This window comes from Hibiscus syriacus, unplaced genomic scaffold (assembly GCF_006381635.1).
Source record: "Hibiscus syriacus cultivar Baekdansim isolate YM2019G1 unplaced genomic scaffold, ASM638163v2 tig00111237_pilon, whole genome shotgun sequence".
NCBI classification, from domain to species: Eukaryota; Viridiplantae; Streptophyta; class Magnoliopsida; order Malvales; family Malvaceae; genus Hibiscus; species Hibiscus syriacus.
In genome coordinates this window covers 150,980-173,509 of record NW_024063029.1, presented here as the reverse complement: position 1 = coordinate 173,509, position 22,530 = coordinate 150,980, and the positions used below count along the sequence as shown (strand labels likewise).

At 34.2% G+C, this 22,530-nt stretch overlaps 2 protein-coding genes and 1 pseudogene across 2 annotated transcripts; all 3 read left to right on the top strand.

Annotated features, from left to right (window-relative positions):
* Positions 1 to 1,162: 1,162 nt before the first annotated feature.
* On the top strand, positions 1,163 to 20,590 carry LOC120156777 (annotated as a pseudogene).
* On the top strand, positions 5,985 to 10,654 carry LOC120156804 (WPP domain-containing protein 2-like). Its single transcript, XM_039168064.1, has 2 exons — positions 5,985 to 6,492; positions 10,644 to 10,654. Exon 1 carries the CDS (start codon positions 5,992 to 5,994, stop codon positions 6,457 to 6,459), a length of 468 nt encoding a protein of 155 aa, XP_039023995.1. The 5' UTR covers positions 5,985 to 5,991; the 3' UTR covers positions 6,460 to 6,492; positions 10,644 to 10,654.
* On the top strand, positions 11,068 to 17,742 carry LOC120156802 (F-box protein GID2-like). Its single transcript, XM_039168063.1, has 2 exons — positions 11,068 to 11,074; positions 17,019 to 17,742. Coding segments are annotated over exons 1-2 (513 nt in total). The 5' UTR covers positions 11,068 to 11,072; the 3' UTR covers positions 17,530 to 17,742.
* Positions 20,591 to 22,530: the final 1,940 nt, after the last annotated feature.

Sequence of the window (22,530 nt, the reverse complement as noted above, 5' to 3'; positions counted from 1 at the left end):
TAATTTCAGTTTGGTCCTTAACTTGTGTTTCTTCGACTTTAGCCCTTTAAAATTCATGTTTGTACTATTTTGGTTCTTTGAGTTTATGTGTTTGCTATTTTGGTCTTTGAAATTTCAAGTACTTTATTTTTGGTCATTACAGTTTGGTTTGTAATATTAATTTTCTTTTATTTTAATTCTTTATGTATGTACATGTTTTTTATGTTATGTATTTGTATCATATATAAAAAAAAAATATTTGACTATATTTGTTGTAAATATTGTATTTTGCATATTTCTATTTATAGTTATTTATAATGCATTTCTTTATTTAAATATTGTTCGAATGTTTTCAAGAACACAAATTTGTAGAACGTGCGTGGAAAGTATCACTTGGTCGAAGTGATGCGATCCGATACGACATTTTAACAAATGTGAACTTGAAATAAATATAGTTCATTTTACCAATTAAATCTTGTTTATTCAAATAATTCAATACATTTGTTTTGTGGTATTTTTATTTGATGTTAATATCGATTTTCAATTCATATTCGATTCACATTTTATCAAAGAGGGAAATATTCTTTATGGATAAGGAATAGTCGAGTTAGCTTTCCCGATGGAGGATTGTTAATTTCGAGATTTCTTTTCGAGTTAAAGAATTTTTTCTAATTAATTAATTTGAAGTAAATTAATCAATGTTCAATAAACAGATCATCTTGTAGCTTTATATTCGCTTCATCATTTCCACCATTTACGACAACGTGTAAGCGACACAGTACCAATTTTGGGCGTTGTGGGAGTGCTTACCCTTCCCCACGCGTAACCGACTCCCGAATCCATTTAAATGAATCTTTGGTAACGCAGACCGAATTTTGTCTTAAAAAATGATTTTTCTTAAAATTGTTTTGAAAAGATGTTTTTAGGTATTCGACCTACCTAACCTAAAGGTCGATGGCGACTCCTATTCCTTTAATCCAAATCACCCAAATTCGTCAAATTAAAGTCATAATCGTCGTTTTAAATAATATTAAATTATTTTTATAAAAAAAAAATGGTTATGACAATCCACTCTTATATATACACTTGTAATCGATATATTGGTAAGCTGGAGAAATAATTTGATATTTATAAGAGCAGAATTTGCCCCCTACTGTAAAAATTAAAACAAGAGAGTTGTCTGCTTGAATTCGCCAGCGTTAGAAAATATGGAAGTTGTTAGTTTGTTCAACATCACACTCATCATCTTCTTTCTCCTCTCTGCATTAGTTTTCAAATCCATCATACAGAAACGTAAAAGTCGAAGAAATTTGCCTCCTAGTCCTCCTGCTTTGCCAATCGTAGGCCATCACCATCTTCTAAAACAACCTATTCATCGAACTCTTCATCAACTTTCAGAGAAATATGGCCCCATTCTGCTCCTTCAATTCGGAACTTGTAAAGTGCTCGTTGTCTCCTCAGCATCAGCAGCCGAAGAGTGCTTTACAAAAAATGATATCATCTTTGCCAACCGCCCTCAGTTGCTTGCTGGCAAACACATGGATTATAACAATAGCACGATTGGAGCTCTTCTCCACAAGCCGAGTCGCCATGTTTGCTAGAATCCGGCAAGAGGAAGTTCAGTTATTGCTAAAGGAACTATTCCTGGCCTCGACCCGGAAACCAGCTAAGGTGCAACTTACATCAAAGCTTATAGAGGTTGTTTTCAATATTATTCTAAGGATAATTGCTGGAAAGAGGTATTACGGGAAAGATGCAGTGGACAAGGAAGCAGAGGAGTTTCGAGACATCATGAGAGAGGCTGTTGAGATCCATGGAAGCGCACATGTGAATGACTTTTTTTCCTGTTCTGCAGTGGGTTGACTTCCAAGGTGTGGAGAGGAGGATGAAAGGAGCCATGAAGAAACTGGACAAGCTCTTACAGTCTCTTCTTGAAGAGCATAGAAAGATGAGGGAAGATTCAACCGATCAGCCTTTGGGTTCATCTGATGGAAGCAACAAAGGGACAAAAACTTATTTAATCGTTATCATGTTATCCTTGCAACAAACAGAACCGGAATTCTATACCGATCAAACCATAAAAGCAGATATCTTGGTAAGATCCATGAATCATTAATGCGATTTTTTTATTATTATTTTTTTTTACATCTTGTAGGTTAACATGCTCGAAAGTCTCCGAACTTGTGCGTCATTGATAGTTACCATGTGAATGGTGATAGCATTTGTTTGCATTTTTTTAAGTCCACTTTTCTCAAAGAAATATATTTATATTTTTTTTCAAAGATTTTTATAAATTCAATTTTTTTTTAAAAGATCAAATCATATATACACTGTATTCGTTTTTATCTCTATAATTTTTAAATTTCTACATCTTTGAAACTTGTCAATAGTCAGTGATAGGTGCTGGAACTGAAACTTCATCAGCTATCATAGAATGGACTATGTCAATTCTTCTTAATCATCCTGGAGTCCTGCATAAAGCTTGGTCTGAAATAGCTGCTGAAGTTGGACATGACAAGCTTTTAGATGAAACAGACTTGCCAAAGTTGAATTATTTACAATCCATAATTTCTGAAAGTATGAGATTATTTCCATCAACTCCATTGCTCCTACCGCATGAATCATCATAAGATTGTGTTGTTTGTGATTATAACGTGCCACGTGGAACAATGTTATTTGTCAATGCGTGGACTATCCAAAGGGAACCCAAGCTTTGGGAGGACGCCTACAGATTTATGCCGGAGAGATTCATAGCTGGTGAACCTGAAGGGTATATATTACTACCCTTTGGTGTTGGAAGACGAGCATGTCCCGGAGCTAATCTAGGTAGAAAAGTGGTTGGACTTGTACTTGGTGCCCTGATTCAGTCATTTGAGTGGAATAGGATTGGTGAGGTGGAAATCGATATGAAGGAAGGCACGGGACTAACCATGCCTAAAGCTGAGCCCTTGGTAGATTTGTGCAGTCCCCGCCCTTGCATGCTCAACCTGCTTTCCACAATCCGACATGCTACCATTACCAACACCTACGTGTGTATGCAAAAGCATACCGGGAAATACTTTGTTCAACTTACTGCAGATAAGTCCAGCTAATTTACGATCCTTCTGTGTAATAAAAGTGAAGTGTTCTTCTTGAAGTGAAACTTTGAGAACTCGCAATCATAATTGATTACACCTTAAATTTTTTAGATTTTATTTATTTATTTTGATAAATTTGTGATGAATATAAGGTAGTATATATTTAAAGACTCTTAACTATTTGACAATGAACGCTTATACTCCTAATATTCGCGGCGTTTGATTCACAGGATATAAGATTACATTTGAGAATAAGATTAGTAGAATGTAACATTACTATACCTTGTTTGGTCTGTTTAACAGAGATATAAGATTACAATATTTGGTTAGAAAAATATAAGATTACTTGAATGCATATTTTATTAAATTATACTTATGATATATGTTCTTTTTAACAAGTTAAACTTTAGTATTAAATTATAAATGTTTTGAATGAAAATTTATAAAAATATTATAATTGTTATATTTGTCCAGTTGAGACCATAATATTATTTTTTAATATATAAGATTTATTTTTAAATAACTTAAAATTAGATATTACTTTAAATAATTACATTTTTTACAATAATAATATTTTCACCTCAGAAAATTATAAAATAATTAATATACTAATATTAAAAATATAAAATAATTTTAACCACTCAAATTTATTAATATTTTACTAGATTAAACTATTTGTATATTATTACTATTAATTTTATAATTTTGAGTAAAACACGAAGAATAAGAATTGTGAATGATATATATGAAAATAATTTATTATTTCAAGGGTATTTATATTCGAAGTGGTGAGAATTATTCATTACCTAAGAATTGAGAGATAATGATATTATCACCATTTTGATCAAAAAAATTATACTACTAATAATAAATTATTACCTGACAATTATCTTTTTTATGAACTAAACCTAAAATTACAATTTAAAAAAAATATTCCCTTTAGTAATGATATTTTAAAAAAAATCTGCGAATGAATCGCCCCTAAACGTAGGTAAAGCTTCTGATTTTAGCCCTTTTTTATTTGAGAAAATAACTTCAGTGATCAAAAATGCCTTATAATATACGATTTTAATCAACTTTTTTTGGATTGGCCAAAATGACCAACTAAATCGCAATGTGATCAATAATTCGCAACGCGATCTTCGGTATCGCAAATCAGTTTCCAGATTCGCAACGCGAAATTGGACTATCGCAACGCGAACTTTGACTATCACATTGCGATAGTCCAAGTTCGCGTTGCGATTTATTCCAAATTTGTTGCGATAGTTCAAGCTCGCGTTGCGATTTATTACAAATTCGTTGCGATAGTCCAAGTTCGCAACGACTGGTGATATTGCATTTGTTTCTTAAGAATTTTCTCTAAAAAGATAGTATTCGCGCGGACGTGTCAAAAACACGTATTACCACGACCCCACCCGACCCGAGACGAACGGCGGCGGCGGCGCGCGAGAGTTCCCCTTGTTCTCTATCACTCAACAAGGAAGTGAGAAAGCAAAGCCTTAAATACCATTCCCAATAGTGTTTCCAATACTATGTGGGATTGAGTATTACCAACACTTGTTCCCAATACTATGTGATTATTCAGAAACAATTAACAATCATGCACCTTAAAATAACTAAATCAACAGCCAATTGTATTAGTATTATACGATTAAATATGTCATAATTAAAAGTCAATCTACAATCAATCGCGATTATTGCAATTTTAAGCAAAACATTCAAAAAAAATTGCATCACTCGCGAGAATAAAAAAAATTGTTATCGTGCAATTACAATCAATTGAAAATAAATTAGAATTGCATGAAAACTAAGCGGACCACAAATATTTTTCATACAAATACTAAAGTCATTAACTATAATTCACAAATAATATCACTATTTAAGGCTCAATCCCACATAGTATTGGGAACAAGTGTTGGTAATGCTCAATCTCACATAGTATTGGAAACACTATTGGGAATGGTATTTAAGGCTTGACTTTCTCACTTTCTTGTTGAGTGATAGAGAACAAGGGGGACTCTCGCGCGCCGCCGTCCGTCTCGGGTCGTGGTCGTGGTAATACATGTCTTCGACACGTCCGCGCGAATACTATCTTTTTAGATAAAATTCTTAAGAAACAAATGCAATACCACCAGTTGATGCGATTTTGGACTATCGCAACGAATTTGGAATAAATCGCAACGCGAACTTCGACTATCTCAACGAACTTGGACTATCGCAACGAATTTGGAATAAATCGCAACGCGAACTTCGACTATCGCAACGAACTTGGACTATCGCAACGAATTTGGAAAATCGCATTGCGATAGTCGAAGTTCGCGTTGCGATAATCGATGTTCGCGTTGTGAATCTGGAAACTGATTTGCGATACCGGAGATCGCGTTGCGAATTATCGATCGCATTGCGATTTAGTTGGTCATTTTGGTAAATCCAAAAAAAATTGGTTAAAATCGTATATTATAAGATTTTTTTATTTAACAAGAAAATTGTGGGGGCGTGGGAAGCAGCTTAAGTGCCAACTCTGACGGGACAATAAAATGGGTATGTGGGAAACCTGGTTTGTTGCGAAGTAAGTTCAATGGGGCTTAAGTTGTTAGCACTTGGCAACTGAGTTGGGTTTGAGTTTTGAGCAAGATAAGATTGCTTCTTCAGGGATAAAAAATTGTTCATTGCCTGCCTTAATCGAAAACCAGAAGTTGATTTGTTGACAACCAAATCACAAACACCTAAACAATGAAGGAAATGCAGAAATTTGAAGTGTTTTAATCATTGAAAAGTATTCCATTATAGTAGATGCAGATTTAAGTAAAGTTGGCCTATCCCTTTCATTTCAACCCACCTCGGCCCAAGCCAACCCACATTCTATTATATTTCTTTTCCCCTTCCTCAAATTTTCTTTCATTAACAAACCTTTCTGATTTCCCCTACCAAAGAAATGGCTGATCCTGAATCCGAAACTGCTAACGACTCCACCGCAGCAACACAAACCCAAGTAGACGACACCGCCGCCAAGCTCAACAACCTCACATTTAAAATTTGGCCACCCACCCAACGAACTCGTGACGCCGTCCTCAATCGTCTCGTGGAGACGCTGTCGTCCGAATCCGTCCTTTCCAAACGCTATGGAACGATCCCTAAGGAGGAGGCTTCTGCTGTGGCCAAGTTGATCGAGGAGGAGGCTTTTTCGGTTGCCGAGGCATCGTTTTCCACCGACGAGGATGGCATCGAGATTCTCCAGGTGTATTCCAAGGAAATCAGCAAGCGCATGCTCGATTCTGTCAAAGCTCGAGCTGCCGCTGCCACTGACTCTACTCCCTCAGGTTCGGCAGAGGCAGACTCGAATAATGTGGGAACTGCAGTTTCTGAGGAGAATTCGTCCTTCTCGGTCAAGGACGAGGATTGAGTTTGAACATTCTCGTCTCTTTAGGGCCTCTTTGTTGTTTACATTGATATTCGGTATTGCTAGGGTTTTATTAGATCTGTTTGTACGGACTATAAAGTATTGCGGATGCTTACTTGCTTATATACCATGGTCATTGCGGGATACTTAATTGCTTATATAGCATGATAATAATATTTGTCAGTATCTTGTGTTTTTTGTTTTTGCTTTGTGTTTTTCTGTAATCTTGATGGATCCTTGTTTAATTCATTGATACGGTGCAAAATGAAGGGTGCTAGAATTTTGTTATTCATTGATGATTTTATATCCAGTAACTCATCAGCATTTCAGCATTCTGTACCTTAATTACTATGTGTGTTCCATCAACTGTTTCACAAATTCAGTCATTAGTTTCATAGGAATTAGACATTTGTTGTTCTGAACTTGCAGAACATAATGGAATCACGAGTGATCGAGTTGAAATTCATGTTTGAGTTTTGATGTAGGATTTCTAAGCGGAATAGGTATCTGCATTTTATTTAGGCCATTTCTTCTGTTCGTGTTTATTCTTTTTTTTTTTTGGGGGGGGGGGGGGAATAATTATTGATTTGGAAAGTTAATTTGCATTTGAAGGGATTCTTGGGTCTATTATAGGCATCAAGATATGAAAGATATAGGGGATTTTTGCTGTAAATTAGAGTCTAATAAAAGCAAGGGATAGTATTAGTGCTATCGAGAAAGAGTATATTCATTGGAAATGCATTCCTATGAACTTATCTCCTGATAATTATAAACATTCAGTTGATATGAATGAGGTAGATACATGTTTGAACGACCTATTCGTTTTCTGTATTAACATGATATGTCATATTCTTTGTTACATGTAAAATGTTCAAAGAATACAATTCAGATTCTTTTCTCCGAAATCATTTCCGTTTTATGTATACTGAATCTCTTTGCTTGCCACATCCATATGCTGTGTTGCATCATATTCCTTTTCTGCTGGTAGTGCATTAGTTTATTTCTCTAACAGCTTCAACCCTTCTACTCAACTATTGTTGCCTGGCTCTTGGCGTTGCTTAAGAATTGCATTGCAACAGAGTTGAATTTCTGGTGGCATTCTTTATCCCATACCTCCAGCTAGCATCTTGATTAGATGAAATATCATTTATTTTTTGTTGTTAATGCCATTGGATCCTGTATTGTCTTTTGATGTTTGAATTGTAGGTGGATATCATCCGACTTCATTTTCAAAGGTAAATGAAATAATCAATATTTAAACCTTGTTTTTATCTTGCTTCACTCCTATCTGGTGATTGAGCTTCCGTTCTCATAAACTTTGTGTTGCATTCACCTATTGTTGGAATTTTTTTTCTTGTATAAGTTAGGAGAACAAAAGAATTTGAATTATGGATGCCATATTGTAAAATTAACGTTATAAACTAACTAGATTGAACTTTGAAGTTCAGTACAAGACAATTTTCCTTGCCTGTTGTGCACTTCCATCTGCCTTGTACAAATAACTCTTATGTCCAACTAACCGTATTCCCTCTGGCGCCATGGTTAGGTTTTGAGTTGAGACTATTCCTAGTTTCTTGCTTGCTATAGGACATTTGCTCGACTATTCCTAGTTTCATTGCTCAACTATTCCTAGTTGAGCAATGAGAACCGTGCAAGTGCTTTCCCACATTTTCTCATTTATCAAGCAACTTGTTTTGGGAGAACTTGTTAAAACGGCAAAATTGCTGGGATGAAGGTTTGGGAAAAAATGGCTTATATGGGGTATTCTTAACTAGGGTGGTATGAACAGTGCATGGGGAAAGGCGGCTGGAGCACCTAGCATCTTTAGGAATTCGGCCGGAAGAAATAGTGTCTTCGTCTTCGGCCAGAGCACTTTTGGGAGAAGAAGGTAGGAAATACGACGTGTTTCTTATACTGCTTGAAGTGGAAAATTTTAAAGCATTTCCACAAAAAAGGCGCAATTCCATGTTTAAGATGGCCAAAAACCGGTAAATGCAGCAGAGGGTTGAAGATCGTGAAGACGTCAGGTCAGGTGCTCCGGTTGACTTTTTGAAGACGCTAAGGGCTCCGGCCGACTTCCCCCTGCATTATTTATTTCTCATCCTGGTTAAGAAAATAATTCTTTTAAGGGCCTATATGAGCTATTTTTTTTTCTCAAACCATTATCCTAACACTTTTGCTGTGTTAAACGAGTACGGGATTTTTTGTTTGATTTTCCGATAATTGACCATTGTTTTGTTTGGTTGCTGTGCTCCTTTTCTGAATGTTTTTGCGCGGAGAATTTTGTTCGTTCAACAACATTATTTTAACAATGGCACAAATGCTAAAATATTCTTAATATTTTTGTAACAAAATTATTTTTTGTTCTCATGTTTTAGTGTATGGGTTAACAGTAACTTACTTTCATTCGATAATTTTACTCGCATATGTCGTTTAATTTGAACAAAAAGTTATTTGTTTGTTTACTTGAGTTTTTATTCATAATTTTAATTTTAAATTTGTAAGAATTGGGTTATGAAAAACTATTTAAAACTTATATAATAACTGAACTTTTCATATATGTACCACATAAAAGTCTATCTCATAATATGAAAGAAACGAGTCAATGTGCAGTAGAGCTTCTGACCTTTAAGGGACTTGAAATTGTGCTAGTGTCGGCCATACCGAATCAAGTGATCCTATTAGCTTTGTTAAAGAAGCTTGGAAGTGAAGTGGCATATCTATTCCACTTTGTTTTCATTTGCAATGGGTCTATAATGTCAAAAAAGAGTATTATGTAGCTACTTAAATTGCAGAGTTTTGGACTGAATGCCATTGTAATATTTGAAATTCAATTTTCAAAACTTCCACCGGTTTTCCTAACAATTTGATGACTTTTAGAATCTGACTAGGAATGTCGCATTTGCTTCTATTATTAGTGCACAAAAGGACAGAAGAAGGTGGATTTGCCAGAGTTAGGTGACGGTATTTGACAATTTTATGCATTAACAACGCCGAAAGCTTAAAGCGATTTTATTTTGACCAAAATACTTGGAATGTTTTGAAAATATTTCAAATAAATTTCATAATTAAAAGAGTAGATGAATATGAACATGGTACAAACATACAAGCAAATAAATGATTTCATAGATTTGTTGTTTCTTCCACTGGGTGTATAACCTTAGAAATCTGTAGTCCTTGTTGACTGTGCTTATAATTTATCATTCATTCCAAGCTCAGCTACGTACTGAAGATGGGGTTGTTAACACTGTCGATTTCAAATGTGATAGATTCGTTGAGTGTCTTTATTGATAAAAGAGTGTATAATTTTTTCTTTAAGAAATTCGAATTCAAACGATTATTATCAATAATTAAGAAATATTTTTAATCTTGTTTTTTTGGAGTTTGGTAGATTGCGTTATTAGATACCGAAATTTCTTGCTTTCATTTGGGTTTAGATCAGCTCTTGAACGAATTATTGGAGGGAAAAAGAGAGACAAGTGGCAGAAGATTTGCAGACAATCATACAAAGCACATCATCAATTGAATTCTTCGTCATCAAAAAGTATATCCTAATTCTGATCAAAAGTGTATCACTCCCTACACTGTCAAATTACAAGTATAATCAAAACTTGTTTTCTTAAACGAATGGAAAAACAAATCCCCTATTTTCCCTGATGGAGCTTAAAGAGGAAAACATATTCTGTAGTTTACGAATCTGTGCATCAAGTGGAATGCTTCCACCTGGGTCCTCGTATATAGGTTGGGGAAAAACGAGTCCCCAAGAATATGCTTTAAGATCAATGCCCGGGACCTTTCCTGCTTGGTCCCGAGGCTAATCTAAAAGCCATTCGCTTGAACGAATTGCTTGCCGAGTCAGCAACACCCACCGCTTCTCCTTCCCTTCCCGGAACAACCACACTTTCCTCCGTCTTGGTTGATCGAAAGGCTCGCCCATGGACTGCATGTGGCTGTATTGAAACCAGCAACGCCAAGACACCCAGTACAAAGAGAACACACTTCATTGATGAATGAAAGATGTTGAGCTAGCTGTTCTTGATCTTCTATCCCGCAACAAATGCTCCTTAAATTGCTTTGAATTGGGTAATCTGTAGCCGTTGAAATATTGGTGTGGCAATGCTAGCTATCGCTCTGTCCATGTATATAAGGATCTTGCTTGATGTGGACGTCGACGAACTTTTCGGAAGTGGGTCCTTTGACAAAAAATTATTAAATAGATTAAATTCACCACGTGTCATATGTGATCTAAAATAATAAAAAAATTATTTTTTAAGGTGAATCTCAATTTTTTTTACATATAAATAATGAGTTAGTAGTTTTTTAAAAATTATTCCAAAATTTATAAATATAAGTAATCGGAACTATTAATGATGTGATAGTCGGATCTGTATAATAATTTCTGGGTAAATTATATCGTTTTTCATTGTACTTTACTATCTTTCTTATTTTGCTTACTATATTTTTAATTTTTCTAATTTGTTCACTAAACTTTATAGATTGAATCATTTTGATCACTCTGTTGTTAACTATTTAACGGTGTTAATAGAAGATAATTAAAAAAATTAACAAAAAAATTGAAGATGGCCGAATGCCATCGTCGTTTTGTCCCAAATTTCATGTGTCAGTTCATCTCGACCCCCTGAGTCCGAATTTGATGGTTGTTTCACCGGAAAATGTCACAAAACTCGTGAATCTAGACTGAAACTTTTCGGCTTCCTCAATTTCAATATCAAATTCGTGGATTTTGGAACAAGTTCTAAAAAATGGAGGTCAAATTCGGACTCACGGTATCGAGTGGAAGTGACCCATGAAATTTAAGACAAAACAATCACCGTCTAAGGTGGTCGTCGGTCACCGACAGTGGCATCCAACTACTTTCAACTTTTTTTGTTATTTTTTAAAATTATTTTATATTAAAAATTAATGTCATATCGTCAAACGTTAGAGAGATAACAGGGAGTGAGCAAAATAATTCAATATGTAAAATTATGTGAGTAAATTGGAAAAATAAAAAATATAATGAGCAAAATAGGAGATAAAATAAAGTATAGTAAGAAACGGTGTAATTTACCAATAATTTCTTCCTTTTGGCAGGAGTTTGTTTGACTCGGCCTTTCTTTCCGTCCTCTAACTATTACGATTACTATATTTTAAACAAATTTGGGTTTACTTTTTTCTTTTTTTGCGGGCCAATGAAATGTCAAGGTTTTCACAAGTTTTTACCCATATTATAATAAGTTAGTGAATCAAGCAATTGAAATGACCATCCAGCTCAGTTGGTAGAGCACAAGGTTCTTAACCTTGAGGTCGTGGGATCGAGTCTCACGGAGGGCATTTCATAATTTGGAGGTCTCTTACGGAAGCTGCTCTCAACCTAGTGTTGGGGGTAGCCTACATCTTACCTCCCCCTACCCCATATATATATGGGAAAAAGGGACAGCCATTAGTGAATCAAGCAATGTTAAACCTATTTAAAATATAATTAAATATGTGTATTGATATTAATAATTTATAATAATTTATAATTATATTTAAATATGAAATTTATAAATATGTGTACGTATATGACATAAAAATATATAATATTTATAATGATAGTTGATATATATATATATATATACCATTTTACAGAGGACAAAATGAAGATAAATTGGCTAGTTTTGAGTTTGAAAGAGTGTGAAGTGTCCGCAAAGTGTGCCTACATCAAAAGCTTTTACTTAATATAAAAATAAGTATTTAAATTATACCATTTTTCTAAATAGGTATTTAATTTTTTGCCCGGTCAATTTAAGTGTTTAACATTATAAACGTAACCGCTGTTAAAAAATCTTTTTAAGTGACTCGTGTCACGTTCTGCTAATTTAAAAAATATTTAAAAACTTAAAAAATGTATTATATTTATAAAAAAACTACAATTTATCTAATATTACCAAAAAAAATCAAATCCCTAAAATAATCCCCAAATATCTAATCCTAACCCTTATTTCTCCCTTGCCACCAACGGCCACCGAAGCCAACATGACTACGTAGAGTCACTTAAAAAGTCGTGTTTTTTCCTTGCCGACATTGGGTTTAAATTGCAATTTAAGGTTCGTCGTTGGTTGTTCGTCAAGTGGTTGGCCGTAGGGTGGAGGCATGGTCAAGGTTAGGTTCGATCGATGGCAACGTTGACGGCAAAAAGTGACGACTAACGTGGGTATAGGAATTAAAAAGTTTTAGATTTTTTTAAGATTTGAGAAAATTCTAGAATTTTTATAAAAAAATATATTTCTATTTTTTATTTTAAATAAAAATTCTTAAAACTAACATAACGTGACATATTTTAACGACGGTTAGAGTCCCAATACCTAAAATGGTAATATTTATTTGACTTGATGTCTTATCATAAAATCCTCCAATCCAAGTTGACTTGATGCTACAATCTTATACCAATAAATTGTGAGCAAATTATACATTCAACATTCTTAACTAACCTTGTGAACCACGCTGAGTATTGTTTATTGTTTTTTTCCTTCAATAATGGAACAATAATTCCTTCAAAAGTTAATTATAGAAGCCTTAAGTAGCAGAGCCGACTGCGTCGCATTTGAAGGATTGACACATATGGCGGATCTTGTGCAGTTTTAAACATTATACAGTATACCACTACTAAACTTTGCTAACTAAGCAAGAGCTGTTGATATCTTGCCTGCATCACGGGAGCACGAATATGAAACACGTATCGACCAGCTCAGCAGGGTCAGAAAAGAACAAACAAGTTCCATAACCAATCATTAATCGTCTTACTCTAGACTTTATTTGGTACGCCGTATATTTACCATATATACTAAAACATTTTCAAAGAATTTTCAAACATTCTTCACTTTCCAATAGGGTCAGGAAAGGACAAGTCCTTGCGTGTTGCGTCTACCCTTATTTATACCCCAAAGAGCACTATTTATCGACAGCCACCAAACAAAAATTTGGAGTCTTCCAATAAGAGCGCAACACTCTAGCAGGTAGCATTCACTAGGATTTAGTAAACATAATAGCAACGACATGATGAAGAATGCTCAGAGTGTAGTCATTTTTGCCTTGAATCCTATCTTCATTGGCTTCATTGTTCTTATCCAATTTCAATTAGCAGAGGTGGGGGCCTTTAGGCTTCTCAAGCATTCAATTTCTCCTACTTCAATCAAGACATTGAAGGTAGTTCAAGCTTATTCTGGACCCAGTCAAAGAGGGGCTGGTCACAGCACTATTTACTAGCTTTCAGATGAATGAGAACAGGTTAATCCTGAGCTGTAATATGCTTCAAGGAGCAGCCTCGCTAATGACAAGACTATTGTTGTATTCTTTAGATATTGTAATACTGTGAAACAATCATTTAAAAAATTAAATGTGTATTATTTTTACATTTAAATGACCATATCTATATCTAAATTCGAAAGCAACGTAAATACTTTGAAGGAGTATAATTTCACAAGTTCATTGGAAGCAGTATGTCTTTGATGTGCATTATTAGATTCCCAAGCCCGACTGAGTATACTGTCCAACTAGAAAAGCAAAAAGGCTCATAATATATAGACACGAGTTGGCCTGAGATTGAAGCTAGGGTTCCTTAATAATTTAGTTCTCAGATCATGGGCTGAACTTTCAGACAGCTGGACTTCAAATCCCCAGGTTGAAACAAAACAACGTTATGTTCACATCAACTGTAAGAAGGAAACAAAAACTCCTGAAAACATGGGTTGGTCAGAACCACGTAACTTGCTTCCACTTTAGCCTGCTTGGTTATCATTTTCTTAAGAGTCCAAATGTATTTTTCTCCTTGTATTTATTGAAAAATTTAAAGAAACTAAAATCAAAACTTACCATTTTATAGATAGGGCATGATACTTCCAATCCCATAGCTCCGTCTCTGGGTAGGGATGAATTATTCACCTATGGATGGACCTCTCTTCTTTTATCCTAGGTTGCTAAGCTTTGAGCTTGATGGAATGAACATGTGATCTGTTGAGTACGTATCCTCTGTTTGAGACAATTGTGTTAGGCTGGCATTATCGTTGGCATTGGCTGAGTTTTCGTGTATTACATATGGTATATGGTAACAATGTGTGTTATGTAAGTTGTAAGCTATTCACTTCATCGAGTTTAGGTGGAGAGCCGTAATCGATTGTCTTTTGGCGTATTCAATACGATAAATCATGCTTTAGATGAGAAAAAGAATCTTGAAGGAGAAACAAAAGAAAGGAATAAGAATATCCTTTTCTCCTTCTATCTTGAGGTTTATATATTGGCTTTTAGTACGTGTGAGTGTTAAATTCAATAAGGTGTAAGTTGTAGGGTAAATGGTTTTGCCGAAAAAATTAATTTACCAAACTATTATTTGACATAATTTCTCGGTGATGATTTTAACAGTAATCAAATCAAAGGTCAAAGGTCTGTAACTGTTTGTCAAATCAAAAGGCTACAACTGTTCGCCTTTGGATGGATCCTAAAATTTTGGATTCTCAACGCTTTTGAAATTATCGGTGGAGTCCATAGTTTAGTTTCATCGGCTAGATTTGAGTAAAGTAATTTTCACGTCTATATAGGTAGACTGCAAAGAATTCTCAATGCTTTACAAAGGTCAAAGTTTTATTATTATTATTATTATTATTTTTACTTTAGAGAATACATTTTGCCTTTGTTCGATCGGTTAAAAGTTCGTCATGTAATCTTTATATTTTAAGTGCAGTGGGGGTATTTCCGTATCCTCACTAATAGAGGAGGCAACTCGACATTCTCGGAGGAGTCCGATCAACGGGTGGAGACATTTCGTCTTGGTAGGAGCAATGAGGAGCTCTTTGTCTCCCCTTACTAGGACAAAGGCATCTCTATATTCTTAATAGCAATTGAGAGATTCCTAATGCTGAGTAGAGGCATCACAATATTTTTTGGAGGATCATTCAACCTATGATATCTAGAGTGTGAGGCAATTCCTTCCCAATATAATATCACGAGCTATGCAGAGGCATCTTGACGCTTTTGGAAAGAAGCATATCGATGCTCTATAATTCGGCAATAGAGAAATTTCTATTATCTATATGGATTCGTCTCATCTCTTTCTGTTGATATAAAAAAATCTCTTTAATTCTAGAGGAACTAAGGTACCATCGATCGGTTAGATGAGATAATCTAACCTTTTGTGACATATATTTTAAAAGAAATAATTTTTTTTTCATTTTAAACCTAATTTTTATATATATTTACAAATAAATTAAACATAGTTATAATTTTAAAAGAAATAAAAATTTAAAACATAAATTTTGAATGGATTTTTTTTATATCTTTAAGAGTTATTTGCACTTTATGATTTTTAAATTTGTTACATTTTTAAATATTTTAAAAAATTTATCATTGACATTTTCTTATTAGATTACATTAGGTTTTTTTAGTGATAACGGCGAAAGGAGTAAAGTGTAGACAAAATAATAGTATACTAAGGAAAAAACATAATACAGAAGCTAAATTAAAAATTAAGATAAATATAAGGAAAATGAGCTATTAAACCAATCGGTAAAGATATGTTCTTAAAAAATAAAACTATAAATATACTTAATTATGAATCTAATAATAAATATATTGTTTTTATAAAAGTTACAGACATGTCATTTAATTTAAATATTATTATAAATAAGTTATTTCATCATTAAAATTTAAGCATATGATTCGATGTGATATGATATAATAATATTTTTAGTCCCTAAACTTATAAAATTTATTAATTTTATCTTAATTTAAAATAATTCAATGATTTTAATATTTGGTATTTAAAATTTCTATCAATTTTCTTTATGATAATGTCAAACTAAACGAGCCCACCGGATCAAAACAATTGTTAGATAAATGTAATTTATCATTAAGTAACAATAACCTAGTATTAAATTATTTTTATATCAGGAAAATGATATAATAGTTTTGAAAGAAGAATGATTAATTCAAAAGAAGAATAATGAAGGCAAATGATTAAAATTTTAAATAAGAATACTTAAATTTATTGAATCATTTTATATCAAGACCAAATTGATAAATCATACAAATTATAAGGATTAAAATTATTGTTATATTAGATCACATCACTATTATATACCATATTTAATAATATAGTAACATATTTATAACAATATTTTAATTAAATGGTGTATATACAATTTGTTTTAAAAATATATATGATATATTTATTACTAAACTCAGAATAAAGTGACTTTAAGTGTAAACGCAGAATAAAGTGACTTTAAGAGTAATTTATCCTTAAAAAATAAACACACCAAAATGGCAAGCAAAATAATAATAAAAATAAAACAGTAGACATATATCTCTTGATTTGCGAATTCTTTTATGAAAAAAATAATAAAAAGGAAAAGAAAGGAATGGAACCCTCCCAGCCCCTGAAACCAGGGCCAGGCCAGGGCCAGGGTCAGGGTGAGGCGACCACTACATTGAATAACCCACTTGTTCTCTTTGATATCCGACAAAACCAGCTCCCATTACCCACTCCCCATCCCAGTCTCAATTCAATCTCAACCAAAACAGACCAGGCTTCAGCTTTTCCCAATGAAACGTTGTGCCCCGGATTCTCAGGTACACGTACCCGACCTCAAAATGAAGAAAATTAAACAAGACTCCGATGAACAGGAGACTGGGTTCATGGATTTAGATGAAAATCTGCTGTACGAGGTCTTGAAACACGTCGACGCCAGGACTTTAGCAATGGCTTCCTGCGTCAGCAAGCAGTGGCACAAAACTGCCAAAGACGAGCGGCTTTGGGAGCTGATCTGCACCAGGCACTGGGCTAACATCGGCTGTGGAACCCAACAACTTAGATCTGTGGTTTTGCCTCTCGGTGGCTTCCGTCGGCTTCACTCGCTTTACCTTTGGCCTCTTTCAAAGCCGCACTCTGCTTCGGCTTCGTCTTGGTCCCCTCCGTTTCCCAAAATTATCAACTCCAAGCCGCCCGCTCGGTGGGGAAAAGATGAGGTCCATCTTTGTCTCTCTCTTCTCTCCATTCAGTATTACGAGAAGATGAATTTCACTAACAGAGGCAGATAATTCTAATCACTAACCTACTATATATATATATATCACTTGATTTCTAATTCTGGGTTTTGTTTTGTTTTGGGTTCTTCTATCGTTTACTTGTATTTGGCTTATGATTTTATTTTACTTCTTTAATTTCAGAAATTTGTACTTAAGCTGGTGTACTACGAACTACATCTTCAATTATGTACGAATATTAACTTTGAAATGATCCAATTGTTCCTTATATTCATGATTAGATTTAGCTTTACCGTTTTGAAACAACACATTCTTGGTCTGAAAAAAGGACAGGGCCAACCAGTGGCCGGCAGAGAGAGTGTGAAACGGGGTATTGACAGGATTCGATTTGGGAAGATAAGTCTAAGTTTGCAGAACGAAACAGTCTTGGGGGAGGGGGTCCAAATTGGCAGTATTCATTAATGTCTGGTAGTGCAAACTTTATCTGCGAATTTTTTCGATAGCCAGATTGTAAGGGACAAAGAGAGGTTGATTCTAGTGCTTTATTATTTGCCTTCTAGATCTGTTCACTGAATAAGCCAAATACCTGACAACAAGATATTGTCGTATTAGTCATGTTGTGTTCCCATGGAATAATTACTAGTACAATCTTTACTTTAGCATCAAGATATTGTCGTATTAGTCCTGTTGTGTTCCCCATGGAATATTACTAGTACAATCTTTACTTAAGCATCAAGATTGAAGTCCCAAGTCCGTTTATCGGAAAACAAAGAGTATTCCATTAGAGGTTTTGAAGCCTGAGAAAGCTTATTTCCTCTTGTTTCCGGGAACAACGTTCAGTATTTGATCTTGTTTTTGCTTGCATCTCAGGGAAGACTAGTCACTGTTAGTGGGGATTCCATGTGAGGAGTGTCTTATCTTTGATTGCCAAATTGCCGGTATAGGAATGGGACCAGTAGTTTTGTCATTTTCTCATGTGTAGTTGGAACCAAGTAATATCATTTATAGCCTTCAGCCAAAAGCCCCATGCTTTTAGTTCTATCTAAGCATGTGGATTTGTCTTAACCTAATGATTTTTGTTTTACAAGTTCAATTTTAATGCTAGTTTTGTACCATTCTTTGAAAAAGACGGTTAAATTTATTTATGAGGTAGGATAGGGAGGATATTAATACCTATAGAAAAGAAAAGAGATACTTTACATGTGAAGCTACAGTCAAACATGGCATTTAACAAAATTAAGGATAAGTTTAAATATATTAATGTGAACCTAACATAATCAGAAGATATATGATTTGCTTCCACAAGAAAATATGACAACTACCTTGCATGATGATAATGTTACATATATGTTTCAACTGAAAGGATGATATATTAAAGGAAATTAAATGAATAATATTTCTCTAATTTTTTTCATACAAAATCTTCAAAGGAATAATTATATATATGTTCGACAAATCTATTCAAGTTTTGATGTTTTGATTTGAATAATCCTTGGGGCATTTCCTACTTTGAAAACTTACTATACAAGATTGAAATCTAACGACTTAGAAATATTAAGTGATGTTAGAGCAAAAGAACTTCTAACCGAAGTTTTATCCCAGCATGTGTACTCTTTTCCTTCACTAAGTTTTTATTTAAGATTATTGTGGATATTCATAATATCAAAAAGGAGATAAATCACTTATTATAGCAATGAATGTTCTTTCTCGAATATTGCTGCTGAAAAGGACATTGTTAAGTACCATCCAAAGTGCTATAAGATAAAAATCACCTCACCCATCTTGTGTTTGCTGATGATCTCATGATATTCTGCAAGAGAAAGTTTGAATTTGACATCGGTGTATGGAGTATTTTAGAGGAATTTTACTGCTCGATCGTCAGGTGTGCCTAAGATTTTTCTGGAAGGGACAGCTTGTTAAGGCTCAAGGTGCTCGTGTTGCTTGAAAGCAAATTTGTCTTCCAAAATCTTAAGGAGGCCTGGGGAATGAAAAACTTAAAAGAGTGTTGGAATAGAGTTTATTGTAATTTTGTTGTTGTGGATCACGAACATATGAAATGCTATAAAGAATGAAGATCCTAAAGTCTGTTGGCGTGTGGTATTTTCAGTGATAGATGATCTAACTTTGAAGATTTGAGAATTTGGACCTACAAGATGACTTGAATCCTCTGTATCTTGTTAGAAGTTTCAGTTGAGATTGCTACCGTAACCCCAATGAAATTAATTAGTTAGTCTCATTATCATATGCATTGGACAGATTCAGAGAATGGCATGGAATCTGGTAGTCAACACAGCGATGCATGTTGGGCATCTACTCGGGAAAAAGGGATTTTGCTAATTTGTAAAATCAAAGAAATATGCATTTTTGAAATATTTAAATCATCATACTTCCATATACATTTACAACGTAAAGAAAATTTGAGATTGCTACCGTAACCCCAATGAAATTAATTAGTTAGTCTCATTATCATATGCATTGGACAGATTCAGAGAATGGCATGGAATCTGGTAGTCAACACAGCGATGCATGTTGGGCATGGTCCAACCGGTTATTATCGATCTGCTGACTTATCTTTCTGCTTGGCCTCTCGGGTTCATGAGTGTAATAGAGAGAGTTAAATGACGGTCTTCAAAATGTTTAATTAATCGATACCTAGGAAGTAAGCATTCACTTTGGGTGGGAGTATGCCCGTCCAAATTGACTCTGATTCTGTTATTGACAGTATTTCTAAGATTTTGCAACACAAAACGGAGACAAGAACGACCCTGTCAAACCCAAATAACATGGTATTACGTTAGCGTCAGCATAACCAAACACCTTCGTGGCGAGCCTGAGGATATTCATATTTATATTGTACGCTTGAATCCCGCTTTGTCTTTTCAACCTTTTAGTGACTTTTCAATACACCTTTATCCTTGACATAAGTTTATTTCAACAATTATAAAAGGGTGCGATTACGAAGTTTCCGATACATGAATTATGACCTGGATTCCATTGATTGTCTTTAATTCATTTTTTACAGCAGCCTGTCACATCTGCGTTGGGCATTTTCCTCCCATGGAGGCTGGTCCCGTCTCTTGCTTATGGGAAACTAGTTTGTTTACGCACTCCATGAGCTGAATTCGTTGTGCATTTTTTCTTACTATCGTATCATTTTGATTTTGATTCAAACTCCTGTATTTTCCAGGCAAGTCTAGTAATGACATAAGCAGCAACGATTTCGAACCTCGTACTCAAATTTTTTTTTTTATATCTTGATCAACTTATGATCCATTCCTCGCACAATAAAAGTGTAGGTAGGTGGCTGGTTAACCCCTAGAAATCTGTCACGTTTTTGAAATAGGCCACACCCCTTAAACTCTGACGAACAAACCGATATCAGCTTACTGTTTTGACGCTGCATGGACGGATTAGTATATATAGGCATCTGCATACAATTATTTTGTATCAAGCAAATTACACAAAATTTGGTAATCGGCAAACAACTTTTACCTCTCTTACCTGCGTAAAGAAAATTCCCCAACCTAGCAATTTCTTAATGGCCAACTCTTTCTGTTTTGTCCTCGTTCTACTTCTCGCTTCATTTATTTTCACTTCCGAGGCTCGTCCTCTCAACGATGCAGTGCCAAGCTCACGCAGCTCTATAACCAAAGGGATGGAAGTTTTGTTGGATGATTTGAGCCTTGCCATTGAAGGAATCAAGACCGGAGGAAAAGGTCATGCATTCGTCGACACTGTCACCAACTCAGGTCCAAGTTCCGGAGGACAAGGAAATGCATTGGTTGATGCTGTCATCAACTCTGGTCCAAGTTCCGGAGGACAAGGAAATGCACTCGTTGACGCTGTCACCAACTCTGGTCCAAGTTCCGGTGGCGATGGACATTAAGCTTAGAGTCTTATGTAAAGCCTACAACCGGTCTAAAATCTTACAGCTTTTCTATTTTAACAAAATCTTTAATACTAGCTGTTTTTATTTTATTATTCTGCTCAATTAAACGCTTAATTCATTCTGTAATGCGTTCCAATAAGTTTAGCCAGTTGCTGGCAATTATTAGTCTACAGCAAGCGAGTTTGCCATATATAACTGATATTCAATTAATTTTATTCATGAAATAAACTTCTAGCTTTTTTACTCTGTACTCTATTTTGCGTTTTTTTGCAGTCACAGTTTCTTCCGAAGCAAATTTTCATTTGGAAACTTAAATTATACATTAATAATGAGTACACATAATACACTTAAATATTATCAAAGTTATTATTAGAATAAGATTGGATCCACAACTAATCAAGTTAAAAAAATTCCACACATATAAGTCTTATATAAAAATAAAATTTAATCAAAAAATGCGCACATAATAAAATCTTATATCCATAACTTGAAATGGAAGTAATGAAAAATAATCTTACCATCTTAATAATTAAATAGTATTGACAATATTTTATTGAAGATTTGAATTTGATCCATCTCCTAAATGTAAAAATATCTGTAAACTGAATTAATGGATTGTATCATGTGGATCACGTTTAGGGCTGTAAACGATGTAAACGAATTAAACGTTCAATGAACCGTTCATGAATTATTCAGTGAGAAGTTTGTTTATTTGTTAAATGAATGAACATGAACAAGATTTTTTGTTCGTTTAATTAAATGAACGAACACAGACAAATGGCTCGTTCATTCATTTATTTTTTTATCGAACAAATTGATTTTAGGACTTTAACTTTATTATTTCCATGCAGCTTATTTACTATTTATGCATGTTTTTGTCTTACTCGAACAAATGAACTCTGAAGTGGTTTACGATTTTATGTGATTTATGTTTTTTTTCATTTTAACAAGCGAACACAAACAAGTTACATTCCTTAACGAACGAATACAAACAATAAATTATATTCGTTAATTGTTCGTATTCATTCATTTATTCGATTAAAATTAAATAAATGAACATGAACATACTCTCGTTCGTATTCGTTCGGCTAGTTTACAGTACAAATCATGTTATATAGTCCTATAATTAAATAAAAAGTGAAGAAACAATATTTTACCAATTATTA